General features: G+C 40.0%; 1 protein-coding gene across 1 annotated transcript in view; it reads right to left on the reverse strand.

Annotated features, from left to right (window-relative positions):
- MRAP2 (melanocortin 2 receptor accessory protein 2) overlaps positions 1–24,175 on the reverse strand; it is a 53,813-nt gene that overhangs the window by 10,801 nt on the left and 18,837 nt on the right. The window contains exon 3 of the mRNA XM_067702971.1: positions 5,261–5,360. Within this exon, the coding sequence (XP_067559072.1) occupies positions 5,261–5,360 (100 nt within the window). The remainder of the gene's footprint in view (positions 1–5,260; positions 5,361–24,175) is intronic.

Consider the following 24,175-nt stretch of genomic DNA (forward strand, 5'->3'; position numbering starts at 1 on the left):
ACGGTAAAGAGAGTAAATAGCTCCTTAGCAGAAAAAGCACAGGAAAAATGGTTCTTTTATCTTCATTGTCTTTAAAGGATCCAGGTAAGAGGGTTTTTTTTCCCACACACAACAGCAGATATTCCATGAGAAAAATAATCCCCGTTAAAGCTGCTTGGACCTAGAAGCTTTTAAGAAAGGCGATGTCAGCTTTATAAGAGTCTTTCTCCCTCTTTGGTCTGCTTTACTAGTGCTCACTCATATCTGGTTCTTCTCTCCTCCTGGAAACACAGATTACCCTGCCCAGCCTGGCGGTCAGGTGGCTGTGGCTGGTTCTGGCCAATGATCTGTGAGAGGAAGGGGTGTGTGCCACTTCCTGGCTGAAGGACAGAAGGGCAGGTGTGAGATCTCTTCATGCCCCCTTCCCTGTCACAGGAACCCGGGAGGCTGAGCCTTGGAGATGCTGCAGCTACAGTGGAGAAGCTTCTGTCCACCCCTTGCTGACCCTCAGAAGATGTGTAGCTTGAACACAATGAAAACCCATGTTGTGTTTTACTGAGATTTGTGGAGCTGTTTGTTATTGTCTCATAGTCTGATTATGACACATCCTCTCCTGAACAGAAGCCAATGAGTAGGCAGTGACTCTAGAATTGAAGTTCTTATGCTAATATGATCCCAAGTTGGAAACTTCAGGGAAGAAGCCTATCTGTCATCCTTGTATCTTACTCCTTTCAAAGGGAATGTTTGTGCTCTTCCCTGCATCAGCAATGATGAGCTCCTAGGGAGACGCTCAGCCTGCCCGGGACACCTCCATGGAGGAGGAGATAGAACTGAGTGGTAGATTCAACACTAGTCCATTTTGAGCTTGCAGACCTGATTGGGGATCTTAACCAGAACGTCGGCGTCATATTCCAAAAAGATACTTACTGCCTGATATCCTACTTGAGGAAGTTCTTTGTGACCAGCTGCCCAGGGAGCCTGTTATATAAAGCAGTCAGAATTCAGACATCCTTCCGAGCCATCACCAAGATTCTCTGCTTAGTCTCCTTTCTAAAATCATCTTACTCTTTCACTGAGAGACACACCCAAGGTGAAGCTAAGGTAGAAGGAAGCCACACTTTGGCATGTGTAGCTCCAACGTGAACGCGTAGGGCCTGGCTGTCTCGCGGGAGGATGGGTGTCCTCTTCTCCCTCCTGCTCTTTACCTGCACCCCTCAGCTCTCCTCAGGATTCCACCAGCCACGCAGGGGTGGACTGATCTTCGCTGAGAGCTGCCCGCTGTGAGCCCAGCGTGTACCAGCAGCTCCACAGGCATCAGCTCACTTAACCTTTACAGTACTCCTAGGAAGCAGATACTATTTTATTTTTACAAATGAGGAATCTCAAGCAGAGAGGTTAAGAATCTAGTAAACTGTTCCAGTACATCTGGAAATGTTTGACTCCAGAGCCCATGCTTGATCCAATATGTGATCAAAGAAAACAAATCTGATTGCTTGCTAATATCTTTGTTGTAATATAAGAAGGAGATTTAAAATTACTGACATGAGATGATTTAATGTAGTGTTAATAACAGGAGCTTCAGAGTCAAAGAGACTTTAGTTTGAGGCCTGGCTCCGAAGGTTTTGTTTGTTTTGGTTTGGTTTTTTAACCTGTGAATCATCATATGAGTTGTTCAGCCTCATTTTTCTCATCCGTAAAGTGGGGAACTTTATAAGTTGAACACTTATAGGATTTACTTCATCTTTTTGTGAAGCTTGGTGAGATTACACATATAAAATGATCAGCAGACCCTGGCATGTGGCAAATGTTAAAAAAAAACTGCTTTTATTATTAGTCTCAATGATTTATCATTCTTTCCTCCATGCCTAATTATCACAGGCACACTTAAAATTGATTGTTTTATATTAAAGTTGGCTGAATGGAAAAAATAATGTCTATTTTAGAAAAAATTCCTGCCAAATAAATGTCAAGTTTACTAAGATCTAAAATCCTTTTTAACTGCTCCATTTAGGGATTTTTCCACATGTCTGTTTCTTTCAGTTTGCCTATGATATACTACAGCCAAATGCCATGTCTCACACTGCCTCAGACTCAAGAAAGCATTTAAAATGTGGTCCTGAGGGCTGATCCCTTATTGTACTAAAAATAAAAAAAGGTTAGACTTTCTCCTTAGCCTCATTAAAAGCATGTAGAGTTACAATGACCCCTGTTTGAGATGACTCAGAATCACCATCAAGAGAGAAACCATCTACTAGAAGGATGAACTGCCTATTGGAAGACTGGAAATTCAAGTCTCAGCTACCCAGGGTCGATGTGAAATGTTAAGGAAATGTATAAGTCAGCGTTCTCCAGAGAAACAGAACCGACAGAGGGTGTGTGTGTGTGTGTGTGTGTGTGTGTGTGTGTGTGTGTGTGTGTGTGTGTGTGTGTGTGTGTGTGTGTGTGTGTGTGTGTGTGTGTGTGTGTGTGTGTGTGTGTGTGTGTGTGTGTGTGTGTGTGTGTGTGTGTGTGTGTGTGTATTTCTATATCTATCCATCCATCCATTCATCCATCCATCTGGGGTAGGGGAGGGGGACAGATTTATTTTAAGGAATTGGGTCATGTGATGGTGGAGGCTGGCAAGTTCACAATCTGTAGGGTAGGCTGGCAGGCTGGAGACCCAGGGAAGAGTTTGAAGGCAGGCCTCTGCCAGAATTCCTTTTTGCTCAAGGGAGGTCCATCTGTTTCTAGGAGCGTCTTCCCGTGATTGGATGAGGCCCACCCACATTATGGAAGATGATCAGTTTTATTCAGAAATGGTATCTTATCTAAAAAAAAACCTTCACAGAAACGTCTAGAATAACGTTTGATTAAATATCTGGGTGCCGTGGCCTAGACAAATTGACAAATACAATTAATCATTACAGGAAGTCATGTTCCCTTTTGGGCTAGGGTGTTCCCATCTGTAAACTCACCTGCATCCTACATCAAACAAGTAGATCTCAATAACCCTGCAAAAATCCATCTGTCCCTCCGAGGAGAAGGAAGATAAAGGGGGTTATTATTCCCTGGCCACTCTACAAGATGTACCCTAATCTGAGTTTGTCCTTGGCTTCTCTTACTACTGCTGTAATCCACACCATATTTTTAAAGTGAGGTAAAGGCATGTTCAGATGTTTATGAGAACAGGAGATAGAAAAGGGAAAGTTCATATTATTTTAGTGGCTTTTTAGTGACTATTATAGAGATTCTCAACCATGCATCTCCATACGCTTCAATAAAATGATCTTTTCTTTTCATTTAACATGTGTTTAAATTTTTTTCCAGACCTCAATGTCTGAAAATAGGTGCGTGATGGGCTGAACTCTTCTCTCTACCTACAACTAGTTGTTATAGCTCAAGTGCAGGCTGAAGACTGAACAGCAGATGCCGCAGACCGTGTGATGAGACACAACAATGAGAATGCCGCTGCCAGGCTGTGAGGATGAAGGGAAATGCCGATGGAAACGTGAGGATTTGTGCTCAGTTTCTTCCACTTACTCGCTCAGGTCGCTCTCTACCCATCCCCATCTTGCTCTGTGCCCCAGGAAACTGACCTTTGATGGAGGCTCTGGCCACTGGTTGTGGTGTGGGCTTCACCAGTGGGGAGCAAAGGTAAGAAAGGGGTAGGAGAGGGGAAGAAAGGTCTGGATATTTATTGGAGGCTCCCTCCCTGAGAGGTCACACTGGACTAGCTGTGACTCTTGACCATTGCTCCTCTCAGCCAGCCTCTCTGCAGGACTCCTGGTTGCCAGTCATGACCCCCTTCAGATCTAGTGCATCTACTCCTCAGTGTTCTGAGCCCTGGCATCCTGCACTATCCTGGGGGCTACCCTCTTCCTGGGCCACAACTTGTGACTAGTCCCTTTATTAAAAGCTCTTCTTTATATCCAGGCAAAACTCTAATTCAAAAAGATACATGCACCCCTATGTTCATAGCAGCACCATTCACAATAGCCAAGACATGGAAACAACCTAAATGTCCATCGACAGAGGAATGGATAAAGAAGATGTGGTACGTATATACAATGGAATACTACTCGGCCATAAAAAAAGAATGAAATAATGCCATCTGCAATAACATGGATGGACCTAAAGATTATCATACTAAGTGAAGTAAGTCAGAAAGAGAAAGACAAATACCATATGATATCACTTATATGTGGAATCTCAAATATGGCACAAATAAACTTATCTACAGAACAGAAACTGACTCACAGACAGAGATCTGACATGTGGTTGCCAAGAGTCAGGGAGGGATGGGCTGAGAGTTTGGGGTTAGTAGATGCAAACTATTACATATAGATTGGATAAACAACAAGGTCCTACTGTAGAGCACAGGGAACTATATTCAATATCCTGGGATAAACCATATGGAAAAGAATATTTAAAAAATGGATATATGTGTATAGCTGAGTCACTTTGCTGTACAGCAGAAATTAACACAACATTGTAAATCAACTATACTTCAATAAAAAATTTAAAAAAAGCTCTTCTAATTATCTAATTTGAGTGTGCTATCTGTTGCCTGCTGGGACTGACTGATAAGGTATCCAACATAAGTTATTATTTTTCCCTTTTTTGGAAGAGTTTGGATAAAAGAAAATCCTCTAAAACAGTTCTGAGTGTTTTGCAAACCATAACTGACCAAATACATTGTGACATTACTCAGCGTTTTTTAAGCATCCTTGTAATCATTTCCTCCATAAATTCAAAGCCCAACATGGATGTTCTTTACCACGCCATGAAAATTATATAATCCTTAATGTTTCCGTTTTATTTCGATTCAAGGAAACTTAATGCTGAATTCAGTGACTATTGTTAATAATTAATTCAGTCGTGTATCCAGTAACAACTATTTCTCTGCTCCTCAAAACGTTTTCTAAGCTAGTTTTCATCCTATTTTTGCTATTGTCTTTTTTCACTTTTTTTCAGTCTGGTGAGTCATCTAAATTCTTTTGGGAATAAGGAGAAAATACATCCCAATTCATAATACTTTCAAAATAAAAATTGAGGCTGGATCAGCAGTTAGACTACTGGAAAGGACCAAGAAACCCAGGTGCACAAGGGTTCACTTGAAAATGAGCCCCAGAGGCAAGAGGAGGAAGGCAGGTCCCACACAACAGGCACTGGGTCCAGACAGCACATCCATAACCAGGGCCATCTTTCCACCCACTGGAAGCAACCCCAGCCCCGGATCCCATTTCTGTTTTTTCTGGTCCCTGTGGAGCTTAACGGGCATTTAGGAAGAGCCCAAACTTACTCTTGGTGTGGGGCTCCTGTCTTGGTCAGCAGAGTCAGCACGAAAAACATGAAAATCACAAAGACCGCGAGACCAATCCAAAATCCAATCACAATGGAATCTACAAGACAGTTAATACTGGGATTAGTATTTCATAGCAGCATAAAACTTAAATAATTGAGGAACCTGTGCTTTTTGATACATGAAATGAGAAAAGATGTCAACAATCTTCTGAGACAATCTTGACCCATCAGTCAGAGATGCAGGGATGAGGGAAGAGTCTGCCTCCGGATTTCTGTCTCAGGTACTACTAAGAGATGTCAGCCCTCCAGACTCTTGGTTTCCACATCCCAGTGGCGGAATCTAAGACAGAAAATGGGCTGTCTAGGTCCTCAAGATTCCACTGAAGTGTTTTGAGTTAGAAAATCCAATTTTTAGCAGAAACTGCAATATGAAGTTTAAAATGACTTCTGATTCAAACCAACCCAATTTTGTATTTTCACACATGCTCCTGCTGGCATAACTCAGCTCTTCATTACATCTTGCAGAGAACATACAAATGACCTCCTGAGTGCTCTTCCTAACTTTGGCCTTTCCCTGTGCCTCATCTCTGTACAAATCTGCTTTATCAGAGCTCTGATAATATTGCTCTTTTATGAAAAACGCTTCAACAAAAATAGACCTGACCTTTTTCAGATTAGAAGACATTCCATATACAAAGAACTTGTACAACGTCTGGCATCTGAGAAAAAGGTAACACACATTTGCAGGCTATTATTGTTAAAATGATCATTTTCTCCCAGTTTACCCCTACTTTAAAACTCATGTTTCCAAGTGGACTAGGGGACACTGTGTCCCTGTACTTATCTGAACTCTTAGGCACAGCTTCCTAATACCCACACCTTTTCAGGGGCCTGTACCTTCACCAGCTGGAACAACTGTCCCCAGGCTGGAGCTAATGGAAGTCTATCTATCCTTCAAAGCCCATGCCTTACACCATCTCCTTCACAAAGCCTAATCTCCCCAACAGATGTGCTTGCTCCCTCCTGCGGACCCCATGACATTTTTGTCTGTGCTTCTCTACATGGGTCTCTCCTTGATCCTATCATGGGTAATAGTCACTAGCGTATGTCTCTCGGATGGGGATGAGACCAGGCTGTCTACCAGAACCTGGTACCTTCCTAATAGGGTCTTAAGTCTGGGAGAGGCGACAGAGTTGAAGTATTTTACATTTTCTGATCTATTCTAAGAAGTTTACCTATGTGGCAATACAATGAGGATACTTAGCAATTGAAAAAAAAGAGGTAAACAGAACTTACGCACTAAATGTGTTTAAAATACAAAGCATTATTCTAACTCAATTATAAGTATATAGCACTCTAACATGAAGAAATCAGATTAGTAATTTACTTCACATAATTCATACTTTCATTCTACATATACTACAGCCTAGAGGTTAACAACTTTTATTCAACAACATTTATTCAGCACTCTGGATGCAAAGCTAATTTATCTTTCCCGGGGTTAAGAGTGCCAAAGAAACAGGAATTGTAGATTTTGCCTTACGATCTAATGGAAATGAGGCCTAAACAAGACATAAGGACAAGTACCAAAATAAACACATGTGCACAAGTGCAGCATGTAACAATAGCATCTCAGTTATGGGGGCACAGACTGAAAAGCATCATTGTGCAGATAAACAACAGCTCAATAACCTACACTTCATCAACTGCCTGCACAGCAAAAGGAAATTCTACAGTGACCCACCAGAATCATAAAATCCTCAGCTGAGAATTTAATCTAGTCGTGTTGATCCATTTTCAAATCTCTTTCCTAGGAAGGGATATGAGGACAGCTTTCACACCGCCAATGGTGGCTGGATCGCTATGAGTCCTCCAGTCCCCTATCCCAGAGTGGGCAGGGATGGAGGAGGGTGCCTTTGACCCAGCCCAGTCCCTTGCCCCCGTCCTTCTAGTGACCCAGGGAGCGGATCACAAAGCAACAATAACGTGGGACCTGGGAGGGTCTCAGCCCTCAGCAAAGTCATGAGGGAACAGAGTGGGAATGAAGAGAGCTTTGGTTAGAATTTGAAAATCCCCATGATCCAATGGCATTTTCAGATGTTTTCTTGATAATGTGGTATCCACGTTTCTCATCACAATATGCTTTAAGCAGCTTTGCTTATTCACATTCTTCTCCAAAGGAAATTCTGCTTCCTCAGATTATTTCCATTAATTCTCCTCTACCTCATCCTCTGTCACATGGCCCAATCCCAGGGCACTTTCTCACCCTGAGCCCCTTTCAGAGAATATCAGAGATCTCCATCTCTTCTCAGGAATAACCAAACCCTCTTGAAGTTTTATTTATATGCCAAGTTTCACAGACGTGAGCATTGCAGTAAAAGGAGGAAGGCAGAGCCTCTGGTCTTCCCCAAAGCACCCTTTCTTGGAAGGAAGTCAGAACAGAGGTTTACATAGAGTGAGCGAGGCTCCAAGGAGGCCGGTTCATTAAGGAAGCCAAGAAAGCCTTCCACAGGGGGTTCTAATAGAGCCGAACAGCTACTTCTGTCCTGCCTAGAGACTGAGCTACTTGGAGACCATTATAGTAAGAGGGTAGAGCAAATTGCCCAGAGGAATCCCAAATAGGATGTGTCATAATAAAATGACTTTCCCTTAGCCTGAGCTCTAATGAATGGAATGAAACGGAGCTGAAAGCTGACAGCTTGCACGGTTTTCACTGGTATGATATGTTTCTCCATGTTTTCCACTATAGGGGAGGACAAGAGCAACTAGCCCATCCTATTTCCCCTCCCCTCCACCCCTCACACCAGGCAGAATGGCCATCATCAAAAAGTCTACAAACAAGACATACTGGAGAGGATGTGGAGAAAAGGGAACTCTCCTACACTGTTGGTGGGAATGTAAATTAGTGCAGCCACTATGGAGAACAGTATGGAGGTTCCTTAAAAAACCAAAAATAGAATCACCATATGATCCACTAATCCCACTCCTGGGCATATATCCAGAGAAAACCATGGTTCGAAAGGATACATGCACCCCAGTGTTCATTGCGTCGCTTTTTACGATAGCCAAGACGTGGAAGCAACCTAAATGTCCTTCGACAGAGGAATGGATAAAGATGTGGTATATATATATAATGGAATACTACTCAGCCATAAAAAAGAATGAAATAATGCCATTTGCAGCACCATGGATGGACCTAGAGATGATCATATTAAGTGAAGTAAGTCAGAGAAAAACAAATATAATATGATATCACTTACATGCGTAATCTAAAATAATGATACAAATGAACTTATTTACAAAACAGAAACAGACTCACAGACTTAGAAAACAAACTTATGGTTACCAAAGGGGAAGGGTGGGGGGGAGCGATAAATTGGGAGTTTGGGATTGACATATACGCACAACTATATTTAAAATAGACCACCAACAAGGACCTACTGTATAGCACAGGGAACTCTGCTCAATATCTTGTAATAACCTAAATGGGAAAAGATTTTGAAGAAGAATAGATATATGTATATGTATAACTGAATCACTTTGCTGTACACCTGAAACTAACACAACATTGTAAATCAACTATAGTCCAATATAAAATAGATTTTTTATTTTATTTATTTATTTAATTTTTGGCCACGCCCTGCAGCGTGTGGGATGTTAGCTCCCCAGCCAGGGATTGAACCTGTGCCCCCTGCATTGGAAGGTGGCGCCTTAACCACTGGACTGTCAGGGAAGTCCCTAAAATAAAATTTAAAAAAGAATAAATTGTGACCTTTCCATCTCGTGGTTGTATGAAAAATGAGGGTTAATGCTTAAAGAGAGGGTTCAGGACACCAGAGCCAGCACTGTCTTCACACCACTTCTGGTTCCTACGGTGTTAGGGTCAGTTCTGTGGTATGAATTCCTGGCAAGGAGCCAACCGTGGGGTTCTAGTATTTGTCCCTACTGTGCTCCCCATCACACGTCTTACTCTAAGCCTTCACTAGCTCTAGCTCTGTTTCCTATCTTGATGAGTCAGCTTCCTGCTGACTCATCCACGCATGCATCTGGCATTATCTGCAAGTGGGCACATGACAAAAGTACAGACTGTGGCCACCACTGATGGCTCAGAATCAGAGGATGCTCCTTTAGTCTCACCTCAACACAGCTGCCAGAGTGGTCCTGCTAAAATGTAAACTCATTGACTCATAGGCTTTTGCTTCTGCTTATCTAAATGTCTCACCTAGCCAAGCCCTTCATAAATGCCCCATTTCTCTTCCTCCCTACATTTATAACACAATTCTTGAGAGATCTGCCTGTACATACTGTCTCCAGTTCCTCTCCTCTCATTTTTTATTGAACCAATTCTAGCAGTGTTTACTCCTAACACTCTACTGAAACTGCTTTTAAGGTCATTGCCATTAATTTCTACACTGTAAATCCAAGAGTCAAGTCTCAGCCCTCGACTTACTTGACCATAATAGCAGCATGTGACACACTCCATGGTCTCATCTTTGAAACCCTTTCTTCACTTGGCTTCCAGGAAACCACAATCACACAATTTTCTTCTTACCTTTCTATAAATTCAATTCAAACTCCTTTGCTGCTTTCTTCTGAACATCCCCCAATTTCTAAATGCTAGGGTGTCCCAGGGCTCAATTCTGGGACCTCTTTAGTTTTCTAATCGATACTCATTCAACCAGCCTCTTGGGTTTGAATATGCTGATGACTCAAATTTATACCTTCACTGTACACCTACCTCTCCCCTCATGTCCTCTTGGAGGTCTGATGCGTCTCAGTGGAACAAGTCCAAAAATGAGCTCCTGGGGGTGCTGTTTCTCCCAGTCTTCCCCATCTCAGTCAATGGCAATTCATACTGCCAGTTACTCAGATCACAAGTTTCAAATCATCCTTGGCCCTTCTCCTTCTCTTGCACCCTACTGCCAATCCACTGACAAATCCTGTCAGATCTATCTTCAAAAAGATCCAGAGTATATGTACTTCTTACCACTCCACTGCCCCCACCATGGTCCAAGTCACCTCAGCAGCTGCCTGGATTTTGGCAATAGCCCCCTGCCTGGCCTCTGCTTCCAATCTCATCCCCTTCCTTCCCCAGCTGCAGAGTGATCTTACTGAAACCCAAGCTAGGTACCACGCTTCTGCTCCAAACCCTCAAATGACTTCTCAGAGAAAATGTCATAAGTCATAAGTCCTTAGCTTGACCTCTAAGGCCCCAGTGCCCTCTTCCCCATCACCTGACTTTGTCTCCTGATGTTCTGCCTCTTATTCACCCCTCTGGCACCAGGCTGACCTCCTCATTGTTCCTTGTGTGTTCCATTTTGCTCTTGCCATGGAGCACTTTCTGGAATGTTCTTCCCAAAGTATCTTATAGCTCAATCTCTCACTTCCTTTAGGTCTTCTATCATTTTTCTCCTTCTCAGGAAGGCCTTCCATGGCCATTCTAGCTATACTTTCACCTCGACTCTCCACATCTCCTTTCCCTACTCTATCTTTTATCACCATCTGGCATAGTTCATCTATTTAACTTACTTATTATCTCTCTCCCAGTAAAATGCAAGATCCATATGAGAAAGTGTTTTGTCTTTTCTGTTCACTGTTGTATCTCCAGTGCTTAAAATAGTGCTGCACATAACAGGTACTCAACAAATACATGCAGAATGAATCAATGTCCATTCTGCTGGTACCCAGTGTATGTCAGATATATGTCCACTTCTGATAGATATAAGGTTTAATACCAGATCCAAAACTGAAGGCAAAAGGAGAATTTACAATGACCATCAGAGGTTGTTTCTCAGATGAAAGACCCTTTGGAGGTAGGAATCTTAATTTCAGCAGGCAGGAGAACTCAGTCTAACTAGAGATGTAGCTATTGCTCTGAAGATCCATTACAGGTCAAATAAATGAAGGTAATTGCTATGGTCATTCCTATCTTCATAAGTGCTTCCCATTGAAATGACTCACTTTTATTCTTTTGAAACTGCACCTAACTGGCTTTGAATTTTGCTCAGCCAAACAAGGAGACGCACTTGAAGGGCAGAATTACAGCATTTTAAAGTGGAAGAGACTATACCAAGGTACACAGTACAATAGTTCACTTACTTTCCTGCATGTCTTGGGGTTTGTTCCTGAAGCTAAGGGCCTCTACTTTAATCAGATCTCTTAATCAAAACAGCAAGGACCCACCCAGGAATTTTTGGGTTTTCCTAATGGGAATGTTAAAAACAAAAGCACTCCTTATTAATGATATAGTGAGTAAAGGAAGTAAGTAGTGTATCATACTTCTCCCTACATTTTGTAGGAATTTGTTTCCAGCTATAATCATTTCTAAATGTAATATGCCCCAAAGAGATTTTCAACTGTTTCTGGAAATGCACCAACCAAAACTACAGCAGCAGGCTGTTTTCTCTGCCTGTAAAAGCATATATTACAGGGAAATATATGGCAATTTGCCCAGTCATTTTGATTTCTGCTAAAATTCTTAACAGCAAGTATCCTTACCTACAGATTTTCCCAGAAAATAACAGATTAAGGAATCATAGTAAGTTAAAGGGGGTGATTTCACACCCTGACGGCAACAGCCCTCCATCAGATAATTGATGACAGCACATCCTAATGGATTCCACGTACTTTTTTTTTTTTTTTTACTTCCACAAAGAACTACTGAGAAGACATCAATACAGGAATGAGCAAAAGCATTTAATTATTACTATTCACTTCAGGGGTAAATGATATGTGGTTTAGTTAATGATTTTTAAGGAACAAAAATAGAAAGCTCTTGATCCAGGAAATTAGTAACTCCGAAGCCTTTTAGTCCCATAGCTGGAGACCAGAGGGCAGGAACCAGCCAGGGTGTCACTGCTCCTGTCCCTCTAATTGCCCAGCCAGATGGTCTGCCACAGCCATCAGCAATCAGTAGCATCCAGGCCCCAGGACCTATACATGAAGCCCCGGCTCTTGTGGTCCTTCCTGCAATGAGGGAGTGGGAACAAAAGCTAAGCACTTTATTAGCTGGAATTGGGAGTTGACCATGATGGAAACTCAGGAGGCTCCTGAGCTCCCCTCCTCCCACAGACACATGGAATATACAGCTACATATGGAGCAATTCCCTCTGAAAGAGATCCAGAAACTATCTGAGCAACTCCTACACATCTGACAAATGATTTCCTACTCACATCCAAATGAGTAGGAAAGGCTGAGACACACTCTTGCCATTAACCCCACCCCCAGCACAGCAACATAGCCATCTGAGGTAACCCCCAACTCCCACATTCTCCCTGAGGAAGGGTTTAGACCACACATCTAGAGCCCCACTGGAGGCAGTTCAAGATGGTGGTGTAGGAAGATCCTGAATTCACCTCCTCCCACGGACACAACAAATCTACAACTACATAGGGAATACTTCCTTCTAAAAAAGACCTGAAAACTGGACAAACAGAGCCTCCACAACAAAGGATAAAAAGACAGCATTGAGACAGTTAGGAGATGCAGAAACACAGTCTCACCAAAAAAAAAATCTTCACCCTGGTGCAGCGACCCACAATTGGGAGGGATCTCAAAAATACAGAACTTTTCTCTAAGGAGTGAGGTGGTCTGTGCTCTATAGCAAGCACCTCAAATCTTAGATCCTGCATAGGAGAGACAAGCCCCCAAAATGCCTGGCTTTGAAAACCAATGAGGATTACATCCAGGAAAAACACAGATCTGTAGGGAATGGAGAACCTGCTTTTTAAAGGGCTCACAGACTCCCTTGCCCCAGAATCCAGCACAAAAACACCCGTTTGAAAAGCACCTGGACTATTCATGAAGGAGACCCATTAACTAATCTTCAAGAATCTGCTGGAAAGGCAGGAACCTGCTGGGACTCTTTCTGGTGATGGACACACTGGCAGATGCCATTCTTGTGATTTCATTCTACCTTGCTAATGCCAGCACTGGTGGGTGCCATTTTGGAAGTCTCCCTCTAACCTGCTAGTGCCAGTAGGTGTGCCTCAATGAGAGCTCCACCCACCCCTGTGCTACAGCTGCATGCCACAGCTGGGTTGGGCAAGACCCCTGCCCACCCCTGCACTGCAGCAGGCTGGCACATGCAGCCCATACAGGGGATGCCCCTTGAGTGCCCAGCTCTAGTGGCCAGGGCATCTGAGGCCCACAGGATTTCCTACACAAGGCCACTCCTTCAAGACTGGAGGAGGCAGCTTTTTGGCCCAATATACAGAAACAAACACAGAGAGTTACTCAAAATGAGGAGACAGAGGAATATGTCCTAAATGAAAGAACAAGACAAAACCTCAGAAAAAGACCTTAATGAAATGGAGATAAACAATCTACCTGATAAAAAGTTCAAAGTAATGGTCATAAAGATGTTCACTGAACTTGGGAGAAGAATGGAGCAACACAGTAAGAGCTTCAACAAAGAAAGAGAAAATATAAGAAAGTACTAAACAGAAGTTAAAGAGCTGAAGAATATAATAACTGAACTGAAAAACAAACTAGAGGGGTTCAACAGCAGACTGGATGAAGCAGAACACACCAGGAAGACAAAGCAATGGAACTCACTAAGACACAGGAGCAAAAACAAAAAAAGAATTTTAAAAAGTAAAGATATCTCAAGGGACTTTTGGAACAATGTCAAGCAGAATAACATTCACATTATAGGGGTCCAAAAGGAGGAGAAAGGGCCAGAAAGCTTATCTGAAGAAATATTAGCTGAAAACTTTCCTAGTCTGAAGAAGGAAATAGACATCCAGGTCCAGTAAGTCTAGAGAGTTCCAAATAAGATGAACCCAAAGAGATCCACACCAAGACACACCATAGTTAAAATGATAAAAGGCAAAGATAAAGAGAGAATCTTAAAAGTAGCTAAAACAAAACAACAAAAAAAACTTTACATATACAAGAGAAACCCCATAAGGCTATCAGTAAATTTTTCAGCAGAAACTTAGCAGGTGAAGGGAGTGGCATGACATATTCAAAGTGCTGAAAGGAAAAAATTCCAACCAAAAGTTCTCTACCTGACAAGGTTATCATTCAGAATTGAAGAGTTTAAGAGTTTCCCAGATAAGCAAAACCTAGAGGAGTTCATCACCGTTCAACTGGACTTACAAAAAATGATAAAGAGACTTCTTTAAGCTAAAAAGAAATGGCATTGATTAATAACATAAAAACATTGAGTAAAAATCTCACTAGAATAGGTAAGTCAGTAGTAAAGGTAATGGATCAATCACTTATAAAGCAAGAATGAAGATTAAAAGACAAAAAATAGAAAAATTAACTAAAACTAAAATAATTAAAGTATACATAAAATAAAAAATGTAAAAGATGTCATAAATATAGATATATAGATGCATATATACATCTATATAGATGTCATAAAGATGTCAAAAAATATAAAACATGAGGGAGGGAGTAAAAAAAAAAAGTAACCTTCTGGAATGTGTTCAAATTTAAGTTGTTATCAACCTAAAACAGACCATTATATGCAAATGTAAACCATGGTAGCCACAAACAAAAACTTATAGTAAATACACAAAAGAAAGAGGAATTAACCTAAACATAACACTAAAGACAGCCATGAAACCACAAGGGAAGAGAGAAAGAGAAAAAGAAACAGAGAGGAACTACAAAAACAATCCAAAAATAATTAACAAAATGGCAATAAGTACATATCTATCAGTAATTACTTTAAATGTAAGTGGACTAAATTGTCCAATCAAAAGACACAGAGTGACTGAATGGATAAAAAAACAAGACCCATCTGGATGCTGCCTACAAGAGATCCACTTCAGAAGTAAGGACACACACAAATTAAAAGTGAAAGGATGAGGAAAGATAGTCCATGCAAATGGAAACTAAAAGAAAGCTGGTGTAGCTATACTCATACAAAACAGACTTTAAAACAAAGAATGTAATAAAAGACAAAGAGGATATATATAATGATAAAGAGGTCAATGCAGCAAGAAGATGTAACACTTAAAAAATACATATGCACCCAATATAGGAGCTCCACAATACATAAAGCAAATATTAACAGGCCTAAGGAGTGAAATTAACATCAACAAACTAACAGTAGGGGACTTTAACACCCCACTTACATCAGTGGATACATCATTCAAACAGAAAATCAATAAAGAAATATTAGGCTTAAATGACACATTAGAGCAGACAGATTTAATAGATACATACAAAGCGTTTCATCCAAAAGCAGCAGAGTACCCATTCTCAGGTGCACATGGAACACTCTCCAGGCTAGATAACATGTTAAACAAGCCAAAAAACAAGTCTCAATAAATTCAAGAAGTTTGAAATCATATTAAGCATCTTTCCCAACCACAATGGTATAAAACTAGAAATCAAATATGGGAAGAAAATTGTAAAAACCACAAAAATGTGAAGATTAAACAACATTTAATCTGAACAACCAATGAATCTTTGAAGAAATCAAAGGAGAAATTAAAAAATACCTAAAGACAAATGAAAACAAAAATATGACATACTAAAATCTATAAGAGGCAGCAAAAGCGATTCTAAGAGGGAAGTTCATAGCAATACAGGCCTACCACAAGAAACAAGAAAAATCTCAAATAAACAAATCTAACATTACACCTAAAGGATCTAGAAAACAAAGAACAAAGTTCAAAGTTGGCATTAGGAAGGAAATAATAAAGATCAGACCCAAAATAAATGAAAAAAATAGAAAGGATTAATGAAACTAAGAGCTGGTTCTTTGAAAAGATAAACAAAATCAACAAGCCAACAGCTAGACTAACCAAGAAAAAAAACAGAGAAGAATCAAATAAAGTCAGAAATGAAAGAGGAGAAATTACAACTGATACCACAGAAATAGAAAAGATTATAAGAGACTCCTAAGAACAACTATATACCAACAAATTCAACAACCTAGAAGAAATGGATAAGTTTCTAGAAACACACAATCTTCTAAGACTGAATTATAGAGAAATAGAAAATCTGAATAGACCAATTACTAATAAGGAGATTGAATCAGTGATTTTAAAAAACTTCCAAACAAACAAAAGTATAGGACCAGGCGACTTCACTGGTGAATTCTACGAAACATTCAAAGATTTAATACCTATGCTTTTCAAATCGTTCCAAAAAAATTAAGAGGAGGAAATGTTTCCAACTCATTTTACAAGGCCATATTATCCTGATACCAAAACCAGACAAGAATACCAAGGGAAAAAAAATCACACGCCAATATCTTTGCGAAAATAGATGCAAAAGTCTTCAACAAAACATTAGCAAACTGAATTTAACATACATTAAAAAGATCATACACCATGAATAAGAGGGATTTATTTCAGGGATCCAAAAATGGTTCAGTATCTGCAAATCAATCAACATGATACACCACATTAACAGGATGAAAGATAAAAATCACATGATCATATCAATCGTTGCATAAAAAGCATTTGACAAAAGTCGACATCCATTTACAAGAACTCTCAACAAAGTGACTATATTAATAGACATTTCTCCAAAAAGACATACAGATGACCAATAGGCACATGAAAAGATGCTCAACATCACTAATTATTAGAGAAATGCACATCAAAACTACAATGAGGTACCACCTCACACCAGTCAAAATGACCAGCATTAAAAAGTCTACAAATAACAAGTGTTGAAGACGGTGTGGAGAAAAGGGAACCCTCCTACACTGTTGGTGGGAATGTAAGTTGGTGCAGCTGCTATGGAAAACAGCACAGAGTTTCCTCAGAAAACTAAAAATAGACCTACCATATGATCCAGCAACCCCACTCCTACCCAGACAAAACTATAATTCAAAAAGATACATGCACGCCTATGTTCATAGCAGCACTATTCACAATAGCCAAGACATGGAAACAACCTAAATGTCCATTGACAGATGAATGGATAAAGAAGATGGGGTACATATATACAATGGAATATTACTCAGCCATAAAAAAGAATGAAATAATGCCATTTGCAGCAACATGGATGCAGCTAGAGATGATCACACTAAGTGAAATAAGTCAGAAAGAGAAAGACAAATACTATGTGATATCACATATGTGTGGAATCTAAAATATGGCACGAATGAACTTACCTACAAAGTAGAAATAGACTCACAGCTATAGAGAACAGACTTGTGGTTGCCAAGGGGGAGGGGGGAGGGAGAGGGATCAAGTTAGAGTTTGAGGTTGGTAGATGCAAACTATTACATTTTGAATGGATAAACAACAAAGTCCTACTGTATAGCACAGGGAACTCTATCCAATCTCCTGGGTATGGAGGAAATATACCTCAACTTAATAAAAGCCATGTATCAATATAACAAACCCACAGCTAACATCATACTCAACAGGGAAAAACTGAAAGCTCTTCCTCTAAGACCAGGAACAAGACTAGGATGCCCACACTTGTCACTTTTATTCAACATAGTATTGGAAGTCAACATAGTATTAGCAATTAGACAAGAAAAAGAAATAAAAAGCATCCAAACTGAAAAGGAACAAGTAAAACTTTCACTATTTGCAGCTGACATGGTACTATATGTAGAAAACCCTGAAGACTTCACCAAAAAACTGTTACAACTATAAAAATGAATTCAGTAAACTTGCAGGATACAAACTCAATATACAGAAACTCTGGTATTTCTATACACTGATAATGAACTATCATAAGTAGAAATTAAGAAAACAATTCCATTTACAATTGTATCAAAAAGAATAATATACCTAAGAATAAATTTAACCAAGGAGGTGAAAATCTCTATGCTGAAAACTGTAAGACTCTGACAAAAAAAACCTGAAGAAGACACAAATAAATGGAAAGATATTCTGCATTCAAGGATTGGAAAAATTAACATTGCTAAAATGTCCATACTATGCAAAGCAATCTACAGATTCAATGCCATCCCTAATGAAATACCAATGACATATTTCACAGAACTAGAACAAATAATTCTAAAATTTGTATGGAACCACAAAAGATCCTGAATAGTCAAAGCAATCTTGAGAAAGAACAAACCTGGAGCAATCATACTCCCTGATTTCAAAATATACTACAAAGCTATAGTATCAAAACAGTGTGATATTGTCATAAAAACAGACACACAGATCAATGAAGAAAAGAGAGAGCCCAGAAATAAACCCACACATATATGGACAATTAATCTATGACAGTGGAGCCAAGGACATAGTATGGGGAAAGGACAGTCTCTTCAATAAACGGTGTTGGGAAAACTGGACAGCCACATGCAAAAGAATGAAACTAGATCACTATCTTATACCATACACAAAAATTAACTCAAAATGGATTAAAGGCTTGACTATAAGACCTGAAACCATAAAATTTCTAGAAGAAAACATAGGTGGTAACCTTATTGACATCATTCTTAGTGATGTTTTTAGAGATCTGACTCCAAAGGCAAGGGAAACAAAAGCAAAATAAATAAATGGGACTACATCAAACTAAAAAGCTTCTGCACAGTGAAAGAAACCATCATCAAAACAAAAAGGCAGCCTACTGAATGGGAGAAATCTGTAAATCATATATACAAAAGGGGTTAATATAAAAAATATAGAGAACACAGACAATACAACAACAAAAAACACACACAACTCTACTAAAAAATGGGCAGAGGATCTGAATAGACATCTTTCCAAAGAAGACATACAGATGGCCAAAGGGCACATGAAAAGATGTTCAATATCACTAACTATTAGAGAAATTCAAATCAAAACCACTATGAGATATCACCTTACAACTGTTAGAATGGCTCTCAAGACAAGAAATAGCAAGTGTTTGAGAGGATGAGAAGAAAAGGGAACACTTGAGCGCTATTGGTAGGAATGTAAATTGGTGCAGCCACTATACAAAACAGTATGGAGATTCCTCAAAAAATTAAGAATAGAACTACCATATGATCCAACTATTCTACTTCTAGGTATTTATCTGAAGAATATGAAAACACTAATTCGCAAAGATGTATAAACACCTATGTTCATTGCAGCATTATTTTTTTAATTTTTTTTATACAGCAGGTTCTTATTAGTTATCCATTTTATACATATTGGTGTATATATGTCAATCCCAGTCTCCCAATTCATCCCACCTCTCCCCCCCTGCCCCGCCACTTTCCCCCCTTGGCTCTTTCACATTTTTCATCATTAGTGTATAGGAATGCAAGAGATTTCTGTGCATTAATTTTGTATCCTGCAACTTTACCAAATTTATTGATTAGCTCTAGTAGTTTTTTAGTGGCATCTTTAGGATTCTCTATGTATAGTATCAGGTCATCTGCAAACAGTGACAGTTTTACTCTTCTTTTCCAATTTGTATTCCTTTTATTTCTTTTTCTTCTCTGACTGCCGTGGCTAGGACTTCCAAAATTTTGTTGAATAATAGTGATGAGAGTGGATATGCTTGTCTTTTTCCTGATCTTAGAGGAAATGTTTTCAGTTTTTCACCATTGAGAATGATGTTTACTGTGGGTTTGTCATATATGGCTTTTAATATGTTGAGGTGGGTTCCCCCTATGCCCACCTTCTGGAGAGTTTTTATCATAAGTGGGTGTTGAATTTTGTCAAAAGCTTTTCATGCATCTATTGAGATGATCATATGGTTTTTCTCCTTCAGTTTGTTAATATGTTGTATCACATTGATTGATTTGTGTATATTGAAGAATCCTTGCATCCTTGGGATAAATCCTACTTGATCATGGTGTATGATCCTTTAATGTATTGTTGGATTCTGTTTGCTAGTATTCTGTTGAGGATTTTTGCATCTATATTCATGAGTGATATTGGTCTGTCATTTTCTTTTTTTGTAGTATCTTTGTCTGGTTTTGGTATCAAGGTGATGGTGGCCTCATAGAATGAGTTTGGGAGTGTTCCTTCCTCTGCAATTTTTTGCAAGAGTCTGAGAAGGATGGATGTTAGCTCTCCTCTAAATGTTTGATAGAATTCACCTGTGAAGCCATCTGGTCCTGAGCTTTTGTTTGTTGGAAGAGTTTTAATCACAATTTCAATTTCAATACTTGTGATTGATCTGTTCATATTTTCTATTTCTTCCTGGTTCAGTCTTGGAAGGTTATAACTTTCTAAGAATTTGTCCATTTCTTCCAGGGTGTCCATTTTATTGGCATAGAGTTGCCTGTGGTAGTCTCTTAGGATGCTTTGTATTTCTGTGGTGTCTGTTGTAACTTCTCTTTTTTCATTTCTAATTTTAATGATTTGAGTCCTCTCCCTCTTTTTCTTGATGAGTCTCGCTAATGGTTTATCAATTTTGTTTATCTTCTCAAAGAACCAGCTCTTAGTTTTATTGATCTTTGCTTTGTTTTCTTTGTTTCTTTTTCATTTATTTCGGCTCTGACCTTTATGATTTCTTTCCTTCTACTAACTTTGGGTTTTGTTTGTTCTTCTTTCTCTAGTTCTTTTACGTGTAAGGTTAGATTGTTTATTTGAGATGTTTGTTGTTTCTTTTTTTTTTTTTTTTTTTTTTGTGGTACACGGGCTTCTCGCTGCTGTGGCCTCTCCCGTTGCAGAGCACAGGCTCCGGACACGCAGGCTCAGTGGTCATGCTCATGGGCCTAGCCACTCCGCGGCACGTGGGATATTCCTGAACCAAGGCAGGAACCCATGTCCCCTGCATCGGCAGGCAGACTCTCAACCGCTGCGCCACCAGGGAAGCCCATTTGTTGTTTCTTGAGGTAGGATTGTATTGCTATAAACTTCCCTCTTAGAACTGCTTTTGCCACATCCCATAGGTTTTGGATCATCGTGTTTTCATCGTTATTAGTCTCTAGGTATTTGATTTCCTCTTTGATTTCTTCAGTGGTCTCTTGGTTATTTAGGAATGTATTGTTTAGCCTCCATGTGTTTGTGTTTTTTACGTTTTTTCCCCTGTAATTGATATCTAATCTCATAATGTTGTGGTCAGAAAAGATGCTTGATATGATTTCAATTTCCTTAAATTTACTGAGGCTTGATTTGTGACCCAAGATGTGATCTATCCTGGAGAATGTTCTGTGCGCACTTGAGAAGAAAGTGTAATCTGCTGTTTTTGGATGGAATGTCCTATAAATATCAATTAAATCTATCTGGTCTGTTGTGTCATTTAAAGCTTGTGTTTCCTTATTAACTTTCTGTTTGGATGGTCTGTGCTTTGGTGTAAGTGAGGTGTTAAAGTTCCCCACTATTATTGTGTTACTGTCGATTTCCTCTTTTATAGTTGTTAGCAGTTGCCTTATGTATTGAGGTGCTCCTATGTTGGATGCACATATATTTATAATTGTTATATCTTCTTCTTGGATTGATTCCTTGATCATTATGTAGTGTCCTTCCTTGTCTCTTGTAACATTCTTTATTTTAAAGTCTATTTTATCTGATATTGAGGATTGCTACTCCAGCTTTCTTTGGATTTCCATTTGCATGGAATATCTTTTTCCATCCCCTCACTTTCAGTCTGTATGTGTCCCTAGGTCTGAAGTGGGTCTCTTGTAGACAGAATATATATGGGTCTTGTTTTTGTATCCATTCAGCGAGGCTGTGTCTTTTGGTTGGAGCATTTAATCCATTCACGTTTAAGGTAATTATCGATATGTATGTTCCTATGACCATTTTCTTAATTGTTTTGGCTTTGTTTTTGTAGGTCCTTTTCTTCTCTTGTGTTTCCCACTTACAGAAGTTCCTTTAGCATTTGTTGTAGAGCTGCTGTGGTGGTGCTGAATTCTCTTAGCTTTTGCTTGTCTGTAGAGCTTTTGATTTCTCCATCGAATCTGAATGAGATCCTTGCCAGGGAGAGTAACCTTGGTTGTAGGTTCTTCCCTTTCATCACTTTAAATGTCATTCCCCTCCCTTCTGGCTTGTAGAGCGTCCACTGAGAAATCAGCTGTTAACTGTATGGGAGTTCCCTTGTATGTTATTTGTTGTTTTTCCCTTGCTGCTTTCAATACTTTGTCTTTAATTTTTGCCAATTTGATTACTATGTGTCTTGGCATGTTTCTCCTTGGGTTTATCCTGTGTGGGACTCTCTGTGCCTCCTGGACTTGGGTGGTTATCTCCTTTCCCAGGTTAGGGAATTTTTTGACTATAATCTCTTCAAATATTTTCTTGGGTCCTTTCTCTCTTTCTTCTCCTTCTGGGACCCTTAAAATGCGAATGTTGTTGCATTTAATATTGTCCCAGAGGTCTCTTAGGCTGTCTTCATTTCTTTTTATTCTTTCTTCTTTATTCTGTTCTGCAGCAGTGAATTTCACTATTCTGTCTTCCAGGTCACTTATCCATTCTTCTGCCTCAGTTATTCTGCTATTGATTCCTTCTAGTGTATTTTTCATTTCAGTTACTGTATTGTTCATCTCTGTTTGTTTGTTCTTTAATTCTTCTAGGTCTTTGTTAAACATTTCTTGCATCTTCTCGATCTTTGCCTCCGTTCTTTTTCCGAGGTCCTGGATCATCTTCACTATCATTATTCTGAATTCTTTTTCTGGAATGTTGCCTATCTCCACTTCATTTAGTTGTTTTTCTGGGGTTTCATCTTGTTCCTTCATCTGGTACATAGCCCTCTGTCTTTTCATCTTGTCTATCTTTCTGTGAATGTGGTTTTTGTTCCACAGGCTGCAGGATTGTAGTTCTTCTTGCTTCTGCTGTCTGCCTTCTAGTGGATGAGGCTACCTAAGAGGCTTGTGCAAGTTTCCTGATGGGAGGGACTGGTGGTGGGTAGAGCTGGCTGTTGCTCTGGTGTGCAGAGCTCAGTAAAACTTTAATCCACTTGTCTGCTGATGGGTGGGGCTGGGTTCCCTCCCTGTTGCTTGTTTGGCCTGAGGCAACCCAACACTGGAGCCTACCGGGGCTCTTTGGTGGGGCTAATGGCGGACTCTGGGAGCACTCACGCCAGGAGTACTTCCCAGAACTTCTGCTGCCAGTGTCCTTGTCCTCATGGTGAGACACAGCCACCCCCTGCCTCTGCAGGAGACCCTCCAACACTAGCAGGTAGGTCTGGTTCAGTCTCCTATGGGGTCACTGCTCCTTCCCCTGGGTCCCGATGCACACACTACTTTGTGTGTGCCCTCCAAGAGTGGAGTCTCTGTTTCCCCCAGTCCTCTCAAAGTCCTGCAATCAAATCCCACCAGGCTTCAAAGTCTGATTCTCTAGTAATTCCTCCTCCCATTGCCAGACCCCCAGGTTGGGAAGCCTGATGTGGGGCTCAGAACCTTCACTCCAGTGGGTGGACTTCTGTGGTATAAGTGTTCTCCAGTTTGTGAGTCACCCACCCAGCAGTTATGGGATTTGATTTTACTGTGTTGCGCCCCTCCTACCATCTTATTGTGGCTTCTCCTTTGTCTTTGGATGTGGGGTATCTTTTTTGGTGAGTTCCAGCATCTTCCTGTCGATGCCTGTTCAGCAGTTAGTTGTGATTCCAGTGCTCTCACAAGAGGGAGTGAGAGCACGTCCTTCTACTCTGCCATCTTGAACCAATCCACAGCATTATTTATAATAGCAAAGATTTGGAAACAACCTAAGTGTCCATCAATGGATGAATGGATAATGAAGATGGTACAAACACACAGAGAAAATGGAATATTACTCAGTCATAAAAAAGAATGCAATGTTGCCATTTGAGACAATATAGATAGACCGTGAGGGTATTATGTTAAGTGAAATACACTAGAGAAAAGAAAATACACTAGAGAAAGACAAATGCTGTATAATTTCACTCGTATGTGGAATCTAAAACAAACAAACAAAACAAACAAAAAATTGATAGACACAGAAAACAGATCAGTGGTTATCAGAGGGGAAGGGAGTTAGGGGACAGGTGAAATGGGTAAAAGGGGTCAACTGTATGGTGATGGTGGATAACTAGACCTTTGGTGATGATCACTTTATAGTGTACACAGATGTTAAATATAATTTTGTACACCTGACA

Source organism: Pseudorca crassidens, chromosome 13, assembly GCF_039906515.1.
Source record: "Pseudorca crassidens isolate mPseCra1 chromosome 13, mPseCra1.hap1, whole genome shotgun sequence".
NCBI lineage: Eukaryota > Metazoa > Chordata > Mammalia > Artiodactyla > Delphinidae > Pseudorca > Pseudorca crassidens.